Here is a 21028-nt window from a genome sequence, read left to right on the forward strand (position 1 = left end):
CTCTGAAGTCCAGAGAACACCTACCTGGTTTCCTTGAGACACATCAAATTGAATAACCAAAGAAAAAGCACGCCACGATACAAGCGTCAGTCCTGCCAGCCGGTAAAACAAGATGAACAACCAGAGAGGAGAATAATCGAGAAGAAAAGGGGGTAAAAAGAGGCCAGCACAGAAGAACACAAGGCAAAAAATACGATCAACATCTCAAGGGACTTCAGAGTCAATAAGAATAATAAGAGTTTTAATGGTAGGTAAGACATGTCAAACTTTAAAATTGCGATTACTCCATAACATAATTTTGAGACTTACCAACATTTGGCAGTATATCGACGATACAAAGTGTAAAGCTACAGCTGTACCATCACTTCCCTAACGCAAAAAAATACCTAAATAGCGATTTAATCATGATTATGTCCTTCTTGTTATTATTTATTATTTTTTAATGCCATTCTAGATTGGTATAATAATAATTATTATAAAACAAACGAACTGTTTATCGAATAGGTAGTTAAACCAGCTTAGGAATATTGAAATCCGATTACCAATTTGAAAAGTATTATTGTGGTCGATCTCCTTGCCTTGATGTCTCTGGTAGATTGGTAGAAGCAATTTTAGTCTATGCCATTGTATAAGATACGACTTAAGCGGCCGTGAAGCTATTATTTACTGATTTTGATATCAAATACAGCATAAAATGGAAGTTAAAACCGAAATAGTCGATGAATCAATATTGGTGGACGAAACGGGGGATGTAATCAGTGACGGTAAATACCAATGGATTGGCATAAACGATTATTTCAAGAGCGAGGGTCGATTTGACGTGTCGGTCAAACAGGAAAATGTAGAGGGTGACAATAGTAGTGAGGTAAGTGTTGTCCTAATATTTTGTTTGGGCGAAGGTGTTCATAATTCTGTTGACAAATGCGCAATCAATTTCTAAGTGGAATTAAGCACAACTGTTTTTCAAAGTTAACAACTCAGTGAGTTGGGTAGGTTTTATTTTGTTCATCAACATAGACTTTGCTTTTTGGAACGCTGTCTGTATTTTTTGTTATTTAGTTGCCATTGCAAGAGATTTTATGACCGCTGTATTCGGCGACGATCGTTGTGAGTTCGTTTCATTGTATGTATTCGATTCTGTGAGTATTCTCGTAACACACCAATGACAGGTTGTGTAGGTAGTCACTCGAGCTATTGTCATTGATCACTTGTATGTCAATCTAGCTGTTTATCAGTAATGTCAAAAGCGTTACGGTGTCAATATATTTTCTAACATACCTACTGAGAACCCTTAGCCGTTCCGTCATTTTAAAAAAACATACACATCATAGCAATAATTATAATATTCATTCAGAACTCCGCAACGCATTGTGACGCACAAACCAGGTATGAGAATGATAATGAGCTTGTTGACTTCAACCGAGAGTTTGTTGATTTACCATATTATGCCTAAGAAACGTTTTTAGCTAAATTCGGATGAATTTGATGCGTACAAAATTTCAACCAGTTCGTAAGGCATTCGCAGCCGTTCATTGGTCGGCATTTTGGTAGTAGGCGGTAGGCAACCAATGGGTGTTTGCTTATTAGTATGGAACGGTTTTCAGCCAACGAGATTTTATATCGTATGATGATGAATTTTTGTTTGGAATGGCGTCTTCATTAGGGAAATTTTTTAATATATTTGGATTGATTTATTGACAGTTATTGACATTTATTTATGTTTTATTTCTTGACAGACCCCGTTAGTGTACCGCGACATGGATTTTGTGTCACCTCATAATATCATTGAGAGACAATCGGCACAGTCATTTGGCGAAATTGAAGTTCACGGACAGGACATCCGTCCGATAATGAACAGAGCTTCATTATGTCATAGAAGTTTTCTTTGCAACGTGTGTTATATGTCATTTTCATCTGGGAACATTTTGAAATATCATAAAAGTATGCACGATGTGTCGCTGACTTTGGACGAAGTGGCTCTTCTACGCGCACAAGCCGTCGATGAAAGCCGTCACTTGCCTGAAAAGTTTAGCGAATGTGAGAGTGTTGCGTGCGACAGTGATTCACAGGTACCCACCCCATATAATCTTACATTATCACTATTTGTATCGTAGCTGCTATTATAATATATCGTATATTGCCGTCTTCTGATATAACTAGGTATATGACTTTGTTTGTTATTTACACTATCATCTTCATGGCTAGTACAGAAACAAAGACCTAGTGTGCCTATGTGAATAGATTGATAAGCTGCTCGGCCATCGTTACGTCATTCTGGTGATCATAAATTATTTTATCAAGAAATATTAGGAATAAAGATAGCACAGTTGCAGAGTGAATCTATTTTATTGACATCTGGTCAGTCAATTATTTTATTCAGTCTGAGATTTTGAATTAGAAACTATATTAATTCTATACAACATAAATTGCATAGGTGCCTACCGAGAATTGTACCACAATAATTATATCGTATTCTGTTCTATGTACTTATTTCATTTTGGATGTTGCATGTAGGTTCATTTGTTTTATCTATTTATGAATTATTCCGTAACAACGGTTAACTTATTGTAAATGTTACAATAATAAATCGATAACAATTCGATACTTTCCTACCCTATTTAACTCATTCTCTGCTGACTAGATAATTACCACCTTTAAAATGCACGTTAATTACATCGATCTGCCGCCTGGTCATTACGCGCCGGGTGCGTCTTCAGCGTCCAAAGTATTAACTGCCGTAGCAAACCAACAGGAGCCTTGTGTATAGAATAGTCCCACTGTATAAGTTTGATGTGAACATGTGGTGTAGAGTCCACTGATCACGGCATGCTCTGTCAATTGCATCTTTCCTCAAAGCTTTGGATAAGGAAAATATTTTCTCATATCAGAGGAAAAACGATGAGTACAAGGTTTGCGTTGCTTTCAGGGTAGGCACTTATATAACTCAATTACAATATGATCTCCATATTCAAAAGAAACAGGAAGTTAGAGATGAGAAAATAAATTACACAACTAAGGAGTAGTATGTGTTTACAATGGACCTGAATGCGGTATTACTCTGCCCTAAAAGTACTGTCCAGTCCAGGGGTTCCCAACCCCGGGCTCGCGGGCACCATGGCGCCCGCGGAACGTTCGTATGTGCCCGCCACTATTTGACAGAGATAGATGTTTCACGCTAGCCTGACACACGCAGAAAACTTGAAGTGAACGAACGCCAAAGAACTGAGCCGATGAACGCCGAAGCACGTGACAGTAGTCACGTGCTCGTACCGTCCCGATTGCTTCGGCGATCATGGGCTCAGTTCGGGTTTTCGGCGTGTCCAAGGAGTGATGTGCTAATAGCATTCCCCGCCTGGAACCGCGTTGTTGTCATTGTGATTGCGATTGCTACCCCGTTCGGGTCGCGACAGTTAGCTAGAAGACATCCTCGTCTGACGAAACACGAAATAGGAGTTTTGATATTCCTTCTATATAGTTCTAAAATGAGTGGTCCGAGTAAAAGACAACGAACCTATAATTTTAATACTGACTGCGAGGAATCATATTGTTTCTTTAATGTGAAACATTTATAAACGATAAAAAGGAAAATTATGATGAACTAGCTGACTCTCGCTGGCTGATTGATTTGGGATATCTCAGACATCACAGAAAAATTGAATTCTTTAAATTTGGAGTTGCAGGGGAAAGACAAAAACATGGCTGAAATGATAAACTCTGTAAAGTCATTTAAAGCTAAATTGGATTTGTTGATATCACATCTGCAGATCCATTCTCTCGTGCATTTCCCACATATGAATAAAATGCTAGTAACAATGAATTAAACGGGTCATTATTTATTAAGCATCTTCAAGTGTTGCAGTTTACAGATATCGAGCCAATTGTTTTCTTCTGTATCAATCATTTTACTTGCCAAATAAATGTAATGGAAATGGCCGCATGTATTGCAGATTTTGTTTAGGGTAAGACAGAATAACTAGAGTTAGAAATTTTGGAGCTTTAGAATGATATTTTGCTTAAATCCTTAATATCAAAGGACTTTTGGAATACAGTGGACAGAGAAAAGTTCCCATTTTTGAAAAAAGCGGCATATAAAATTGAATCATTTTTCGGTTCGACATATTTATGCGAATCATTGTTTTCAAACATGTACTTAATAAAATCAAGATATGGATCTCGACTCACCGATGAGCATCTTTATGATTGTTTGCTAACAGGATTATCGTCATACTCTCCTAATTACGAGGCACTGGCCAATGATATGCAATGCCAAAGATCACATTGACATACTTATTGATATTTTTTTTTTATAAAATGTTTTCTTTGTATTTGTGTTTTTTGTTTACTTTGTTTACGTTTTGTAAATACATTTCTCTGTGTGTATGCATTTTGAATAATAGTTTTATTATTTTGAAACATTTTTGTTTATTATTTATTAATAAATTATGAATATAAGAAAATAAATTATGGGAAAATGAGAAGTTATGGAAGGAGTTTGTCGTTTTAAAATAAATGGTGCCCGGCACCCTACCGATATTTTAAAATGTGCTCTAAAAGGTTGGGAACCCCTTGTCTAGTCTGTATTATAAGACAAAGTTAGTGGTACATATTTTTTGTCTTTTTGTTTTTTTAAAAATTGGATGGATTTTGCTTCGTGTGGAATGAGACAGAGAGTGGATTAGATGGAGAAAAATTTGCAAAAATAATTTTTAGATTTATTTAGAAGAAGAGTCAACTGAAGCCATAAAATTGGTATTCTATTCAAATGAATGGACATACCAAAATAGAAATTGTATACTGCGTAACGTGCTTGTCAATGCAGCTTTTACTTTTTTCCTTTTACTTTACTTTTCAAAACTTTTTTTGTGATACATATCGCATATATTTATTTCTTCTTTACACTGTTTCTTTGTTTTTAAATGCCATGCCATAATTGTTAATGTTCACGGTATGTTAAAATAAATAAATTCGAAATGGCACAATTCATTATAGTTTAAGATTTATCAACGATTGAACGATTTCCACAGGGGAGAAACAAAAACATTTCGGCAATAACTTAATGCGATTTGCCAAGCCACCCATCTAGATTGAAAATTATTAAGAAAAAAAATACACAGATCTTCAAGCACTTAAAAATACCATACCTGTTGATTTTAAATTGATTTGAATAATAAATGATTCCAAAAAATATTTTGTATTCTAATGCTTGAGGAAATCTCCTATCTCCTGGGTATAATTACCAAACTGAAATGTAAATCTTGTAATTCTAAAAATATACTTATAACTATTATGAGTATAAACCGCCCAAGCCAGTTAATTTTTTTGATGTAATGGACTCTGCAGGGTTTATTCTAGATTTGACTCTATATGCGCCAATTTTTTTTATTAACAAACCCGTTTAGCCCAAAATGAGAGTCTTCGCGTAAGTAAAAGATTATTTGGATAATTTTGGATCGCTGTTCGATCGTGACTTTATTCGTGATTTTCTGTCTAAATACTGATCATAAATGTCAAAAAGTATGTGCGGTATCACAGTTTGGATTGACAGTTAACCGTTCCGTAAGTTCTATCTAAGCAAACAATATATGTAGGTAGGTACCTATGAAAGGTAATGGTATTTTATTGAATCGATGTTACAAAATCAGCGATTTGATGTTGCACCTATTTATAATATTCCACCTGCCATAAAATACAGTTTCAAATATCTTCCTTCATTATTAACGAGTGTATTAGTAACGCGTGTACAGTGGGTACAAATTCACCTATAAAATAAGATGATCTTTGTCCACTTCTCCTTGCATGCAGCGTGTATTTATTTTATTTTAAGGACACGTGCTAACAACCTACACTCTACCAGGTAGTTAGTACTTTATTAAATCATGTAAAATTCCGAAGTATTCTACATTAAAAATATTAATATATATTATGTACTGATCGAGGTTTAAATACATTTTAATATAAATTCTAATCAATTTATGTTTTTGTGACCTTGGTTTCGCCTTTCAGCGTTTTTGCCTGCTCCCCACGCTCTTCAACGACACATTAAAACAGAATATAGTCAGTAACTATATGAAAATCATAATTGTCCTCGAAAAATGTGCAAAACTGCTTCACCGTACTACCATCAAGAAAATATATTAGAAATAAAGATAGCACAGTAAACCTATCCTATTAAAAACAGTCCATTACTTTACACAATATCGAGTTTTCCATTCGGAACTATAATAATATATGTAGGTGCCTAGTATTTTACCACAATTGTAACATAGTCTGTTTTGTGCATTAACTTTTGGATGGTATATGTACAGTCCTACAAACTTATCTAAATAACAGTCAAAATGGTACTTCGAACTACTATATGGACGCCATTTCGAAAACGTCATTCGAATGTCAGATTCTGTCCAGTAACGAGTCTTGATTGAGTAATTTTCGACTGTGGCTCATCCATTAAATCTTTAGGTAAGTTTGGATGTCTGTAGGTGCATTTTTTACCTACTAAAGGATCATTCCGTAACATTATTTATTGTTTACGTATTTAATACCTTGCTTTCTATTGTCATTTATTAATATCATTTCACTCTTACTTCGTTATTTAATAATGTCTGAAGATGCTGTAATGGTTTTTCTAGGTTTCTGCTAAGGGACTTTTCACGAGGCATCACGTTACATATAGAAGTCAACAATCTTCACGTGATGGAATCCATGAGGGAACGATACAGTATACAGAAGTGACGATCGATGTGCAAAACCTTAAACAAGAAATGTTAAGACTAAATACTCCGAAGGAATTTCGACTTATTCTGAGAAGAACAAAACATTTCTCACGTAATTGGATTTGCAGTATTTGTAACGCAGTTTGTGGTTGCGAAAGTACTCTAAAAAGTCATAAAACGGTTCATGCAGAAATACTGATTGATCACAGTCAAGACAATGTATTCTCGCAACGTAGTTATCTCAAAGCACTTAAACTGAAACAAACAGGTAAAAAACCTTACAAATGCAATGAATGTTCATATAGATCCTTGCAACTTGGTGATCTTAAAAGACATAAAATGACACATACTGGTGAAAAACCTTATAAATGCAATGTGTGCTCATATAGATGCATCCAGCGTAACTATCTTAAAAAACATAAAATTACACATACTGGTGAAAAACCTTATAGATGCCATGAATGTTCATATAGATGCTCGAGACTTGGTGATATTAAAAGACATAACATGACACATACTGGTGAAAAACCTTATAAATGCAATGTGTGTTCATTTCGATGCTCGCAAATTAGTGATCTTAACAAACATAGAATGACACATACTGGTGAAAAACCTTTTAAATGCAATGTTTGTTCATATAGATGCTCGAGATCTGGTAATCTTAAAACACACAAAATGACGCACACTGGTGAAAAACCTTATAAATGCAATGTGTGTTCATTTCGATGCTCGCAAATTAGTGATCTTAACAAACATAGAATGACACATACTGGTGAAAAACCTTTTAAATGCAATGTATGCTCATATAGATGCTCGAGATCTAATAATCTTAAAACACACAAAATGACGCACACTGGTGAAAAACCTTTTAAATGCGATGTGTGTTCATATAGATGTTTGCGGCTTAGTAGTTTTAAAAATCATAAAATGAAACATACTCGCAAACAACCTCATAAATGCAAGGTTTGCCCATAAAGATTCTCGCAACTTGGTAGTCTAAGATGACATGAAATGACACATACTGGTGAATAACCTTATAAATACAATGTGTGTTCCTATATATGCACGACATCTTGTAGGCTTAACGGCCCACGTGCTCGTAGTAGGTCAAAATTTCGTTTTTATTGTATTTTAAAACCATGATCCTGGACACTCCTTAAACGTTGTAGATAATCTATTTGTATAATTTTGAAGCCTTATTATCCCTCATATTAATTTTAACCATTTGATGACTTTATAAAGTATTTTTGTTACATAAAATAGTATTCTTTTAAACCTCTCGCTCTAATGTTTTAGAATATAGTCATATTTCGGTACATAACTGTGCAGTGGTGTTAAGATTTTTTACATTTATTAATTTTTAAACGCATTTATAAAACCATCAGTAAAATTTATATCGACAATTTTATATTTAAATATTTACGATAAAATATTATATTGATAATCTCTGTGATCCCAAATTTGACAAGAATTAGGCATTTTATTATTCAAAAAATCGGCAAAATTAACACATTTGAAGATGATTCTAAAGATACTTAATATAAGCTATGTCTTTGACCATTCAAGTGTGATAAACATCTTATGAATAATGATTGCTTTATAATAATTATTGACCTAAGAATGAGGTAGTGTTTTTTTGAAATACGCCATTTCTTTTGTCATTCCCCAGTGGTTAAGCTACAACATACGGCCGTAGCCATAAATTGACAGACTAAAATTAAAGTAGGGAGTAAAATCATGTTAACGCGCGTGTTTGAACATGGAATTATACTGATGGTTTTATAAATGTGTTTAAAAATTAATAAATGTAAAAAATCTTAACACCACTGCACAGTTATGTACCGAAATATGACTATATTCTAAAACATTAGAGCGAGAGGTTTAAAAGAATACTATTTTATGTAACAAAAATACTTTATAAAGTCATCAAATGGTTAAAATTAATATGAGGGATAATAAGGCTTCCAAATTATACAAATAGATTATCTACAACGTTTAAGGAGTGTCCAGGATCATGGTTTGAAAATACAATAAAAACGAAATTTTTACCTATGACGAGCATGTCCCCCCTTAAACGACAGAAAACGATACATACTGGTGAGAAACCCTATATATGCAGTATATGCCCTTATAAGCCATATAAATGCAACGTGTGTTCATATAGATGCTCGCGACTAAGCTTTCTTAAATTACATAAAATGAAACATACTGGTGAAAAACCTTATAAATGCAATGTGTGTTCATATAGATGCATCCGGCATAACGATCTTAAAAAACATAAAATTACTCATTGTAGTGAAACCCTTATAAATGCAATGCTTGCTCTTATAGAGGCTCGCAACTTGTTTATCTTTAAAAACATAAAAAGACACCTACTGGTGTATAACCTAAAAAAATTACGTTTGTTCATATAGATGCTCGATAACTTATTATTCAGTATTTTATGACATTATTGTGGCACTGCACAGAAGCAGATTAGATATGAAAATTAAATTTAAATAAAAACAAATTTCAATAAAAGAGAAAAATTGAAAGTTTCAGTATGTAGGAAATATTGCTTATTGAATTGCTTAGTGCGATTATGATATTTTACGTTTTAAATTATTACAGCATACATGCGTCTTAGTCTCCATTCACACACCCAAACTCCTTTATGTCTTCGTTTTGTAATATTTATATTTCTATGAATATTGACACACGTAGACAGGAACAAAAATGTATATATTATGTGTTTTAAAACTTTGCTTGCAAAACAAATGTATTTTTTTTAATGTTTATGAAGACCTACCAATTATGCAATCTGTCACACAGCATGGTGGTATCGGCCATTGGCATTTATGTTACAAAATAGTATTTGTGGCATAGCGTGAAAACTTATTGACACTAGGATATCTAATTCTTGAATCGCGGGATTATGCTTCAAATACACTCTATGACAATCGGTCATATATATGTCGAAAAACCCGTTTCTTATGTTGGCGTCCTGTGTCACAGAGTGTAAATACGATGTCATAGCTCTCATACAATATGTATGTATAATATGTCGGAATGGCATAGATTTGATCATATACACTAAAACGCTCTTAGCATATATGTGCCCGATCGTCATATCTATTGTCAGTCTATTTGAACATTTAGTAAACATAATTACGAAACTTTTTGTATTGATTTTTTATCAATCACAATCAATTGGTATGTGTACAAACTCATTATGTTAGTGACGTGTATGTACTTGCACATGTCGCAGGTAGATTCGCCGGATGCTCACGGATAGTAAATAACCTTTTTTGCTGCCATACGTAACAACTTCAAAAAATAATTAATCTTTATTTAAACCAGTTAGATGTCACTGACGTCTTGGCAAGCGAGCAGCGTCTAACCGCCAGTGCCACGGACGTGCAGGCACGCACTTCTTTTAATGCCGTATTTTAAGAATGTATGTTTTAATTTTCGCAATAAATTTTAAAACAAATTAATAGCAATTATTATTATTGTAATTTCTGAATTTTAATATAGGTATGTATCGTATTTATTGACAACACAAATATATTTTGTAATTTTTTTATTTTAATTAAACTTATATATAAATAAATAAAACTGATTTACTTTCACATTATTATTTATATTACAATATTATTTTCTCTATTACCCCTTTGTAGTTACAAGATTGAACAAACACTTTTTCACAATAAATGTCTTAAAATAGTATAAACTACCCAAGACATTTTTTGACTAATTTAATCAATGCCATTTGTATATTGAATTTTTATATTTTAACTTACTAGTTTAGAACTTAATTAGTAAAAATTTAGTAGCATTTGTAAATATTAAGGAAGCGCATGACTCGTGGTTAAGTTGATAAACTCTCCAAGTATTAAGATGGCTCAGTTTCCAGTCTATTTTTACATACGCAACAGCAGCATTATAATATATGAAATATATCGTCGTCCACTTTCTACAAACACGAATCTGAAAAAACACAACTTTTCAGGAGAGGCAAATAACAGTTAATTCTCTTAGATTTTAATGCAGAAATACATTTTATTCTATGAAATATCCCTTTAGAATAGGTACACATATTTTCATGAAAAAAATGTTATGTTTCTTCAATCTATCGCACTATGCTTTCAACTGCCATATTGTCGGAGATACGAGAATGCGTTGCAACTTTACTGTCAGTCATTCCACAATATTACTGCAGTAAACACGTATATTGACTTACGAGAAAATGCTTCAGTATAATCATCTGCCGGAGTTTAGTATTCTCTATACTTACAAACACGTAACTCAAGATACATTTATAAAAGTCTTTTATTATAATACGATTATTTGTCATTGCTTAAATCTATTATGTTATAAGGTATAAAGAGATACGTGTTATGCAATATGTGTGAATTCAAATTCTGAATTCATTGCATCAAAAAATTCAAAACTGACAAAAATAGAGACGTGTTTGTAGATATATATATATAGCGTGTATTATTAATTATTGTCAAAGAAAATTGTCTTTCAATAGATTTACTAGTTTTATTTCAGTGGCACGCTGAGTGTCCAGTACGTTGAATTACCTGTTTTGTGGCACGCCAATGCATTTGGCTTGCCGCTGCTACGCTAGCTCACAAATCGACTCATTTATTTATTAAAGTTACTAATATTTTGTTTTATGAAATTAATTTTTATTTTATTTTAATACGAGTACCTACCAGTTTAAAAGTCCACTAAAATAGTCTTTCTTGCACTCTGAAAACAGTTAAATGAGGTTAACTGTAATCCCCATCAGGGTCAAGTGAGCCCTTCGATTAAACTAGGTACATGGTCTGACTACGCCGTAGTTTCAGCATAAATTATACTGGCATTGTATCAAATCATTGTACTGTTACCGTATAAGATAAAATCTACCTTATACACTTCGATAAACCCACCACTTATGATTAAAAAAAAGAGGAAAGGAAAGAGAAGGATTCCATCCCTAACAGGCTTTATTATTTAACAAAAGATTATAAACTTACAGTTTACAGAGCTTGCTGTCGTCCTAAAGTTATGGTGCCACGTGATGCTGTAAGATTGGCAAAATACGGAGATTCTTGGAGGTGCCGTGTAATGTTCCTATATTTCGCATATATTTAATATATGAAGTTAAGTTAAAAACAAAATATCGAGTGTTTTACAATTGAAACTCGTAGTTAGGACAAGTACCCGATAATGAGATAGTATTGCAACAAGGTGGGAGCAAAATCAAAGGCAGAAATCTGCCTGACCATGTAGTAATAACTTTGCAAACATTATTTTTGAAAATGCAATTGTGCCGATCGATTTAATGACAAAAAAATAAAACATTATGCAAATTTTATGGCCCTAACGCCGATCTAAGGGATATCTTCCCCCAGAATCTAATAAAAGGGCGATTTTTCGGTCTTTCCATATCAGTTTCATGCGCAACTTTGACCTAGACTCGACGTCGGGCAGCGCAAAAGTATCTATACAAAATCTTCATATAAAATCATTCAGTCTTCCTAAGACTAAAAGTTCATAGTGAACACGGTTTGCAGCAGATCTGCCACCCTGAAAATCACCTGCCAGTGAATAAATACCTAGTCGCGATTATACCTAAAGGTTATAAATACCTATTTGGGACTCTGTCGCTTGAGCGGGTGAAAATTTTGTTTTTAAACAGCGGTTCTTTAACTTTATCTCCTCCAATGTAAGGAGGTATATATATGTGAATAATACCTAAACTTTACTACAGGATTTAACTTTATTTTGTGCAAAACATTCGTTTGTTAAAATCATAATATACAAACCTAATACTACAAGTGCGTTTAATTTACATGGAATTTGTGAATATGACATTCCTGAAGACCACCACTCTGCTCTCCTTAATTAGATTACCTCGACTTCCACTTTCAGAGCTAGTCGAGGTATTCGGAGGCTAACACCAGCCTATTGCAATTTCATCTGCTTAGCGACCTCTATCACATCGCGTACTTCTTTATCCATTAGTTTTTTAGGAATCTTCAACAGGCACCTTTCCATGATACGTTGCGGTCAGTGGCGCACCCAGGGGGGTGGCAGGGGGCCTTGACCCTCCCAAAATATGAAAATCATCAGAATGATTTTACACATTGAAATCGAAAGCCAATAAACTATACCTTTGGCTTAGACAAACAACACGGCAAAAAATGATTTGTAATTTTCCAGCACCCTTTTTAGTAAAATTTCTTATATTTTAATTTTTAGCACAAAAATTTCGAAACACTGATGTCAGGTTTTTTTAGAAACCCGTTCCCTAATGAAATTCTCGGTATCCACCCAAATTCTGGAGTGGTATAGGTGATGGCTGGGGAGGGTTGACAGGGCTCTAGCCTGGGGGCCTGGGCTGTGGGGGGCCGGCGTATCGGGTTGACCAGATAAGTGAGATAAACACACATCATCACAACATTTTAAATTATATAATTGTGTACAATATATTTTCAGATTATGATGTGTCGATACTCGACAGCTCCATTATTAAAGTAGATGTATTGAAAATCGCCAATAATTCATTGTATAAGTACCCTCAATTTGAACTAAAACACAATTTAAAAAACGTTAATGTAGTGTTTCACACTGTCTTTAATCTAAGCGGCGGATAGGGGGCCCGTCAAATACCCTAGTCCAGTGGTCGGCAAACTCATTAGTCAATAGAGCCAAATATCAACAGTACAACGATTGAGATTTCTTTTGAGAGCCAAATTTCTTAAACTGAAATTATATGCGTAGGTAGTAAGTAGGTACAATGCTAATTTACTTAATAAACTTTAGTTAAAGTTTTAAGTCCTAATTAAATTATAGGTATGTACACTGAATAAAACTGAATATCATACGTAATAATGATCTTATTTAATAATAAAAATTAAATTGTAAGTCAGGTATCCATAAAATTGAATCATGACAATGACTGACAAACTCAATGTGAATAATGGCCTTGCGTCTCTTTGTAAAGTTTGGGTAAATCAGGTTCGTATGTTGTTGATTTAATTTTAAGCACGATTCCAGGTTCTCATCAATAAATCGATTTCTCAATTTACTCTTGATTTCCTCTCTTGGAAATCTTTTTACTAATCACAAAACTTGCAATATTAACATTGTTCACAATATATATTCCTTTTGTAGTACATAAACAAAATAATAATAAACGAAAAATAAAATTCATTCATAATAAAAAATAAATAAAAGTTATATTATAAAAAATAACATTCATTATAAACCATGAGAAGGATGAAATTATTTATGTTGAAATGACAGATCATTATAATTTGGTTCCCTGGTTATTAATTTTAATCTGAGATGCGGTTCCACACCCAAAGGCTGTTCCTTTTTTTGACTTAATGTCTACAAATGCTGAAAAAGCAACTTCACATAGATATGAAGTTGAAAAAGGCAATGTATTTCAGGAATTTTTCTGCTAAAACTGGATACACATGTTGCATTTGCAACCTAAATGATGTTTAAGTACACTCCTTATATTTATTTTGCAAGAATCCGTCTGAAGCTAATAATTCCAACAATTGCTCTTCTTCCGCATGCGATAAACCTTCTAGCATGGATGTTGTATTAATGCTTGTTGCACCAGGCGTAGCCATAACCCGGTGCAACACGTACCCCCACCAAACTCTTCCCGTACCCCAGGGTTATGTGTACTACACTTTGGGAAACACTGCTCTAGACCAAGCGGGTAGCACAGCCGATATTATTTAAGTAATGTTTCAGCATACTAGGTACACATGTCCAGCATGGTCGCTGTTCACTTCCAATCCGCCAGTCGCTGATGACACGCTCAACGGTTACCGCCACTATGCCTCCAATTTAATAAAAACTAGGAGAAACTGTACAAATATATCGCCGTGTATTGTGAAATTATGTAAAAATATTTATATGAAGAAGGAAAAGGAAGTATGTATCATTTTATGTATTTTAAGATCACTTCGTCGCAAACATTTATATGAACATGCATTAATAAGGTTTTTCACCAGTATGAATCATTTTATGTTTTTTAAGAGTATCATATCGCGAAGATATAAAAGAACACACATTGCATTTATAAGGTTTTTCACCAGTATGCGTCATTTTATGTCTTTTAAGATGACCTATTTGCAAACATCTATATGAGCATTCATTGCATTTATAGGGTTTTTCACCAGTATGCATCATTTTATGTCTTTTAAGATGACCTATTTGCAAACATCTATATGAGCATTCATTGCATTTATAGGGTTTTTCACCAGTATGTGTCATTTTATGCTGTTTAAGACTACCACGAGTCGAAGATCTAAATGAACACGCTTTGCATTTAAAAGGTTTTTCACCACTATGGGTCATGTTATGTTGTTTAAGATTACCAAGAAGCGAAGATCTATAAGAGCATTCATTGCATTTAAAAGGTTTTTCACCACTATGGGTCATGCTATGTCGTTTAAGATTAGCAAGAAGCGAAGATCTATAAGAGCATTCATTGCATTTATAAGGTTTTTCACTACTATGTGCCATTTTACGTGCTTTAAGATTACTTAGTTGCGAGCATACTCTATGTTTATTAAATGCTTGACTTTGATTATCAATCACGTCAGTATGAAGCATTTTATGACTTTTCAGAGCACTTTTGGATCCAAAAACCGCGTTACAAATACTGCAAATCAAATTACGTGAGAAATTGATTACTCTTCTCAGAATTAGTCGAAGTTCCTTCGGAGTACCTCGTTCTAAGGTTTCTTTTTTAATGTTATTCTCATCTATCGTCACTTCTGAATATGGCATTATTTTATCCTGGATTCGATCTTCTGAGGATTGTTGGCTCTGATCTTTATCGTGATGGTTTGTGAAAAATCCCTTGGTAGAAAGCTAGAAAAACCATAAGAATTGAAATCAAAATTATAAATTTTTATATAGTTATATTATTCCATTTGTTATTTTTTTCGACGCTTTTGTTTTTCAGCATCTTCAGACATAATACAATAATGAAGTGAGCGTAAAAGGACAATACGAAGTGATAATAATAACTATCTACGTATTAAATACATACGAAATAAATAATGTTGTGGAATAATCCATAAGTAGGTAAAACATGCATTACATATAACATTCGAAAGCAAATGCATTAAACCTGTTATGTATGGATACGTGCACTAATTGATTAGAATTTATATTTAAATTTAATCAAGCAAACTCGAATAGTATAAAAAATATTTTACATACTACGGAATTTCACATGATTTAATATAACACTAACTACACGATACTACTCCATATTAGAGTAAATGTGGTATGGTGTGGGAATTGCTATTTGGTAGCTAAGCACAACATTACCATACTCAGTGGAAACGTTTACATTTGGTTTTAATACTTCGTAAGTTTGGAATATTACTTATTATAAAATATAAATATTACTATAATTATTTTTTTAGTATGTCTAAGACGCATTATGGTTCAAATAGGTTAATAACGTTTAGCTTGCCCACTGTTGCGGCACATCCGCTTTCAGCTATCAATTATTGGTCCTTTAACAATGAATACCTATTTGTTTAAACATAAGTTTTCCATAATATTTTGTTCGTATAGAAAAGAGTCAACGCGAAACGCTCTGTAAAACTTTTTATTCATTCTATTGCTCGGTCCCCGAATGGAATTTTTAATCGGGAACTTCCCATAACTATCTCGAGTCACAAGGTGTATATTGCGTGCAACTTTTTCCGACATATTCACGACTCAGTCCCCGGATGGAATTATTAACTGGGAACTTCATGGAACTGTTACATTTTACAAGGCGTATCTATATATATATATATATATGTGTAACTTTTTTTCCGACACATATATATGTAATTTTTATAAACATTGTCCGATCGCAGAAATATAAATTATGACTTTCTTCACCACGTTTGACGATCGTGGTGAAAGGCGATTTCTGCGTTACAAGTGCTGCAAATCAAATTACGTGAGAAATGTATTACCCTTGTCAGAATGAGTCGAAGTTCTTTCGGGGTATTTTGTTTTAAGACTTCTTCTTTGATATTTTGTTCATCTATCGTCACTTCTGAATGCAGCATCATTTGATGTTGGATTCCATCAGGCGAGGATTGTTGACGTCTATCTGTTTCGTGATGAGTTATGGAAAATCCCTTGGTAGACCCCTAAAAAACCAAAATTATAGTTATTATAAATTCTAAATTATGTTTTACACTGTTCCGTTTAAGTTATTTTTTTTCAACGTTTTTGCTTTTCAGCATATTCAGACATTAAGCTATAATACCTAGGTATTGCATACAAATGCAATATTATTACGTTATCATGTAATCAATATGTGTATTTGTCAGACCCAGAATTCGACCTTGGGACCCACGACATTATAAGCCGTCGTTACATTACCCACCTGTGAATCATCATTTAACAGCGGCCCAGTGGAGCAAACACCGAATTCATCAAACGGATGACACCTTTCACCGACGTCAGGTTTGATATCCACCTACAAACAAACCAATAATTAGTGGGTATACATTTTCAATAGAACGTTTCGAAGACAGAATAATAGTGTAAAAAATATTTTCTAATGCAATAGATATTAATAATTAAACATTACCAAAATAACCTTAATTTTGGTATCGTCGACAAGTTCTGGTGATGATCGATGACCTTCCAGACAAGCGAATGACTATTAAAATCTATAACACTGCGCAGTATTTCGCTATCTGACTCAACAGTTCACTTTTAATGTAAATTTTAACAATAATAATATAATACGAAAGTGAGACACGTTGTGTCACAATAGGTTATAAAAGACTGTCAATCGCTACAAGTATTGATTTAATAGCAGTTTTTGCATTACTAACTCACTGAACCAGCAAATAGCGATCACTATTTAAAAAAAATATTTTATTAAAAATAAATTTCAAAAAAAAAAAAAACAGTTTTTGACATTTATGACCAGTAATAGTGTGACAAATCAACATACACAGAGTGAAGCTCGAACGCTACCTAACTATTCTAATTTACTATGAAAATCAGTCTTCGAAACTTTGGAAACTGACCCTTTGTATAATCGCAAAATTGCGTTCAGCGATGAAGGTCATTCTTGACTCAATTGGTTTGTTAGTCAGCAAAAATAACGCATATATTATAGAGAGACCGAAGACCAAATATGCACTGTTTGGTGCGAGTTACACGCCGGTGGCATCATCGGACATTATTTCTTCAATAATGAGGCTGGAGCTCGGGTCAGTTTAGCAAAAGTGATTTATTACGTTGGTCCTACAATCTTTCACAAACTTAGGAAAGCAAAGAAAATATATTTTAGTGTTAATTAATTGATTACTTTTTGTGTTTCCTGATTACCTATTATTATAGCTTGGTGTTTAGTAATTTATGGAAGTATATTTTTTGATGTTTTATAAAAATGGTGATTTTAAAACAGGTGCAAAAAACGAATACCTATCTGCGGAGATTCCTATCTGAGACGTCATTTCAGTGTGTCTAAAGGCAGAACTCTGCCTAGGGACGTCACTACATGTTCAATCTATTCACATAAGCACACTAGGTCTTACTAGTACTAGCCATGAAGATGATTGTGTAAATTACAAACAAAGTCACATACCTACTTGTATCAGAAGACGGCAATATACGATATATTATAATAGCAGCAACGATTCAAATAATGATAATGTAAGATTGTATGGGGTAGGTACCTGTGAATCACTGTCGCACGCCACACTGTCACATTGGCCAAACTTTTCAGACAAGTGACGGCTTTCGTCGACGGCTTGTGCGCGTAGAAGAGCCACTTCGTCCAAAGTCAGCGACACATCGTGCATACTTTCATGATACATCAAAATGTTCCCAGATGAAAATGACATATAACACACGTTGCAAAGAAAACTTCTATGATATAATGAAGCTCTGTTCATTATCGGACGGATGTCCTGTCCGTGAACTTCAATTTCGCCAAATGACTGTGCCGATTGTCTCTCAATGATATTATGGGGTGTTGTAGAATCCATGTCGCGGTACACCAACGGGGTCTGTCAATAAATCAATCAAAATATATTAGAAAGTTTCCCTAATGAAGACGCCATTCCAAACAAAATTCATCATCAGACGATATAGAACCTCGTTAGCTGAAAACCGTTTGATTCTAATCAGCAAACACCCATTGGCTGCATACCGCCTACTACCAATATGCCGACCAATGAACGGCTGCGAATGCCTTACGAACTGGCTGAAATTTTGTACGCATCAAATTCTTCCAAATTTAGCTAAATGCGTTTCTTATGCGTCAATTACTTTACGAGCTGTTTGTTGGCGAATTTACAATCTGCCTGTAAAGTCGCCCAGTGTCATAATTGACAAGTTAACAAGCATATTGTAAACAATCTACCGAGAAAAGTTGAAAGCCGGTCAACTTTACACGCTACACGCCGGTGTGTGGGCTTACTGCGGCTGCGCAGTAGAGCGCAATAGCAACTTCCCGGTAAAAAAACGAACTACGTTCTGTCAAAATAGTCACTAGCTTGCGGCTTCTCAGCGAATGGAACGTTTTGTGTGTCATCATCACAATTGCAGTACCTAGCTGAATCGCCCGCTTTTGAATTCGCCAACAAACAGCTTGTAAAGTAGGTAGCTCAATGTAATTGACACATTAGGCATAATATGGTAAATGAACAAACTCGGTTGAAGTCAATTTGCCGATTATCATTCTCATACCTGGTTTGTGCGTCACAATGCGTTGCGGAGTGTCGAATGAATATTATACTTATCGCAATGATGTGCATGTCTTTTTTAAATGACGGAAAGGCCTGGGGTTCTCAGTTGGTATGTAAGAAAATATATTGACACCGTAATGTTTTGACATTACTGATAGACAGCTAGATTGACATAAAAGTGCTCAATGACAATAGCTCTTAGCTTGAGTGACTACCTACACAATCTGTCATTGGTGTGTTACGAGAATACTCACAGAATCGAATACATACAATGAAACGAGCTCACAACGATCGTCGCCGAATACAGCGGCAATAAAATCTCTTGCAACGGCAACTAAATAACAAAAAAATACAGACAGCGTTCCAAAAACCAAAGTCTATGTTGATGAACAAAATAAAACATACTCAACTGAATGAGTTGTTAACTTTGAAAAGCAGTTGTGGTTAATTCCACTTAGAAATTGATTGCGCATGTGTTAACAAAATTATGAACACCCTCGCCCAAACAAAATATTAGGACAACACTTACCTCACTACTATTGTTGTCACCCTCTACATTTTCCTGTTTTACCGACACGTCAAATCGACCCTCGCTCTTGAAATGTTTTATGTCAATCCATTGGTATGCACCGTCGCTGATTACATCCGCCGTTACGTCCACCAATATTGATTCTTCGATTGTTTCGGTTTTAACTTCCATTTTATGCGGTATTTGATATCAAAATCAGTAAATAATAGCTTCACGGCCGCTTACGTCGTGTCTTATACAATGGCATAGACTAAAATGGCTTCTACCCAGTGCTGTCAAGTCAAAATTTGAAATTTCAGTAGAATGTGTAAAAAAAAATCAGTAGATTTTTAGGAGAAATATTTCGTCGCGGGCCGCAGGTTCCCAATTTTTCATAGTCGGCTCGTTTTTTTTAGAATAAATATTTCGCCGCGGGCCGCAGGTTCCCAATTTTTCATGGTCGGCTTGTTTTTTTTAGAAGAAATATTTCACCGCGGGCCGCAGGTTCCCAAATTATCAAAGAGAACTCGTTCCGGATGGTGGGAATTTTGTGGAATGAAGAAATATCAGTAGATTCAGTATATTGCCAAAAATATCAGTAGATGTACTGAAATAATTTCAGTAGACATGGCAACACTGCTTATACCAATCTACCATAGACATCAAGGCAAGATAAGCACAATAATACTTTTCAATTATTGGTAATCAAAATTTAATATTCCTAAGCTGGTTTAACTACCTATTCGATAAACAGTTCATTTTTTAAATAATAATTATTGTACCATTCTAGTATGGCATTAGAAAATAATAATAAGAAGAATATAAACATGATTATCTATTTAAAGAAATCGTTATTTAGGTATTTTATTGATGTAGGGTAGTGTTGGTACAGCTGTAGCTTTACACTTTGTATGTATATTTTAACTTATAAATTATTCTTAATTACTACCCCGTTGTTTATATTTATTCTGTATTATATATTATGTACTTGAGTCGCGAACGTTTATTTATTCTCGTTGCTGGCCGCGGTAAATATTTTTTTTTATTTGTTAATATCTCCCGTCCCTAAGGAGCGGAGATTA

At 34.1% G+C, this 21028-nt stretch overlaps 1 protein-coding gene and 1 long non-coding RNA gene across 2 annotated transcripts; one reads left to right on the plus strand and one right to left on the minus strand.

Moving 5' to 3' along the window:
* The first annotated feature begins 651 nt into the window (after positions 1 to 651).
* Positions 652 to 7737, plus strand: LOC147077108 (uncharacterized). Its single transcript, XR_015069765.1, has 3 exons — positions 652 to 865; positions 1737 to 2069; positions 6627 to 7737. It is a non-coding gene; the product is annotated as an uncharacterized LOC147077108 (long non-coding RNA).
* Positions 7738 to 12714: 4977 nt separating this feature from the next.
* Positions 12715 to 20138, minus strand: LOC147077109 (uncharacterized). The gene is made up of 6 exons (XM_085940993.1): positions 19968 to 20138; positions 18425 to 18757; positions 17116 to 17208; positions 16697 to 16876; positions 15443 to 15587; positions 12715 to 12794 (listed from the first exon to the last, which is right to left on the minus strand). Exons 1-6 carry the CDS (start codon positions 20136 to 20138, stop codon positions 12715 to 12717), a joined length of 1002 nt encoding a protein of 333 aa, XP_085797119.1.
* Positions 20139 to 21028: the final 890 nt, after the last annotated feature.

Source organism: Rhyacophila brunnea, unplaced genomic scaffold, assembly GCF_057557595.1.
Source record: "Rhyacophila brunnea isolate RB1 unplaced genomic scaffold, BYU_Rbru_1.0 scaffold_13, whole genome shotgun sequence".
In the NCBI taxonomy this organism is placed as follows: Eukaryota; Metazoa; Arthropoda; class Insecta; order Trichoptera; family Rhyacophilidae; genus Rhyacophila; species Rhyacophila brunnea.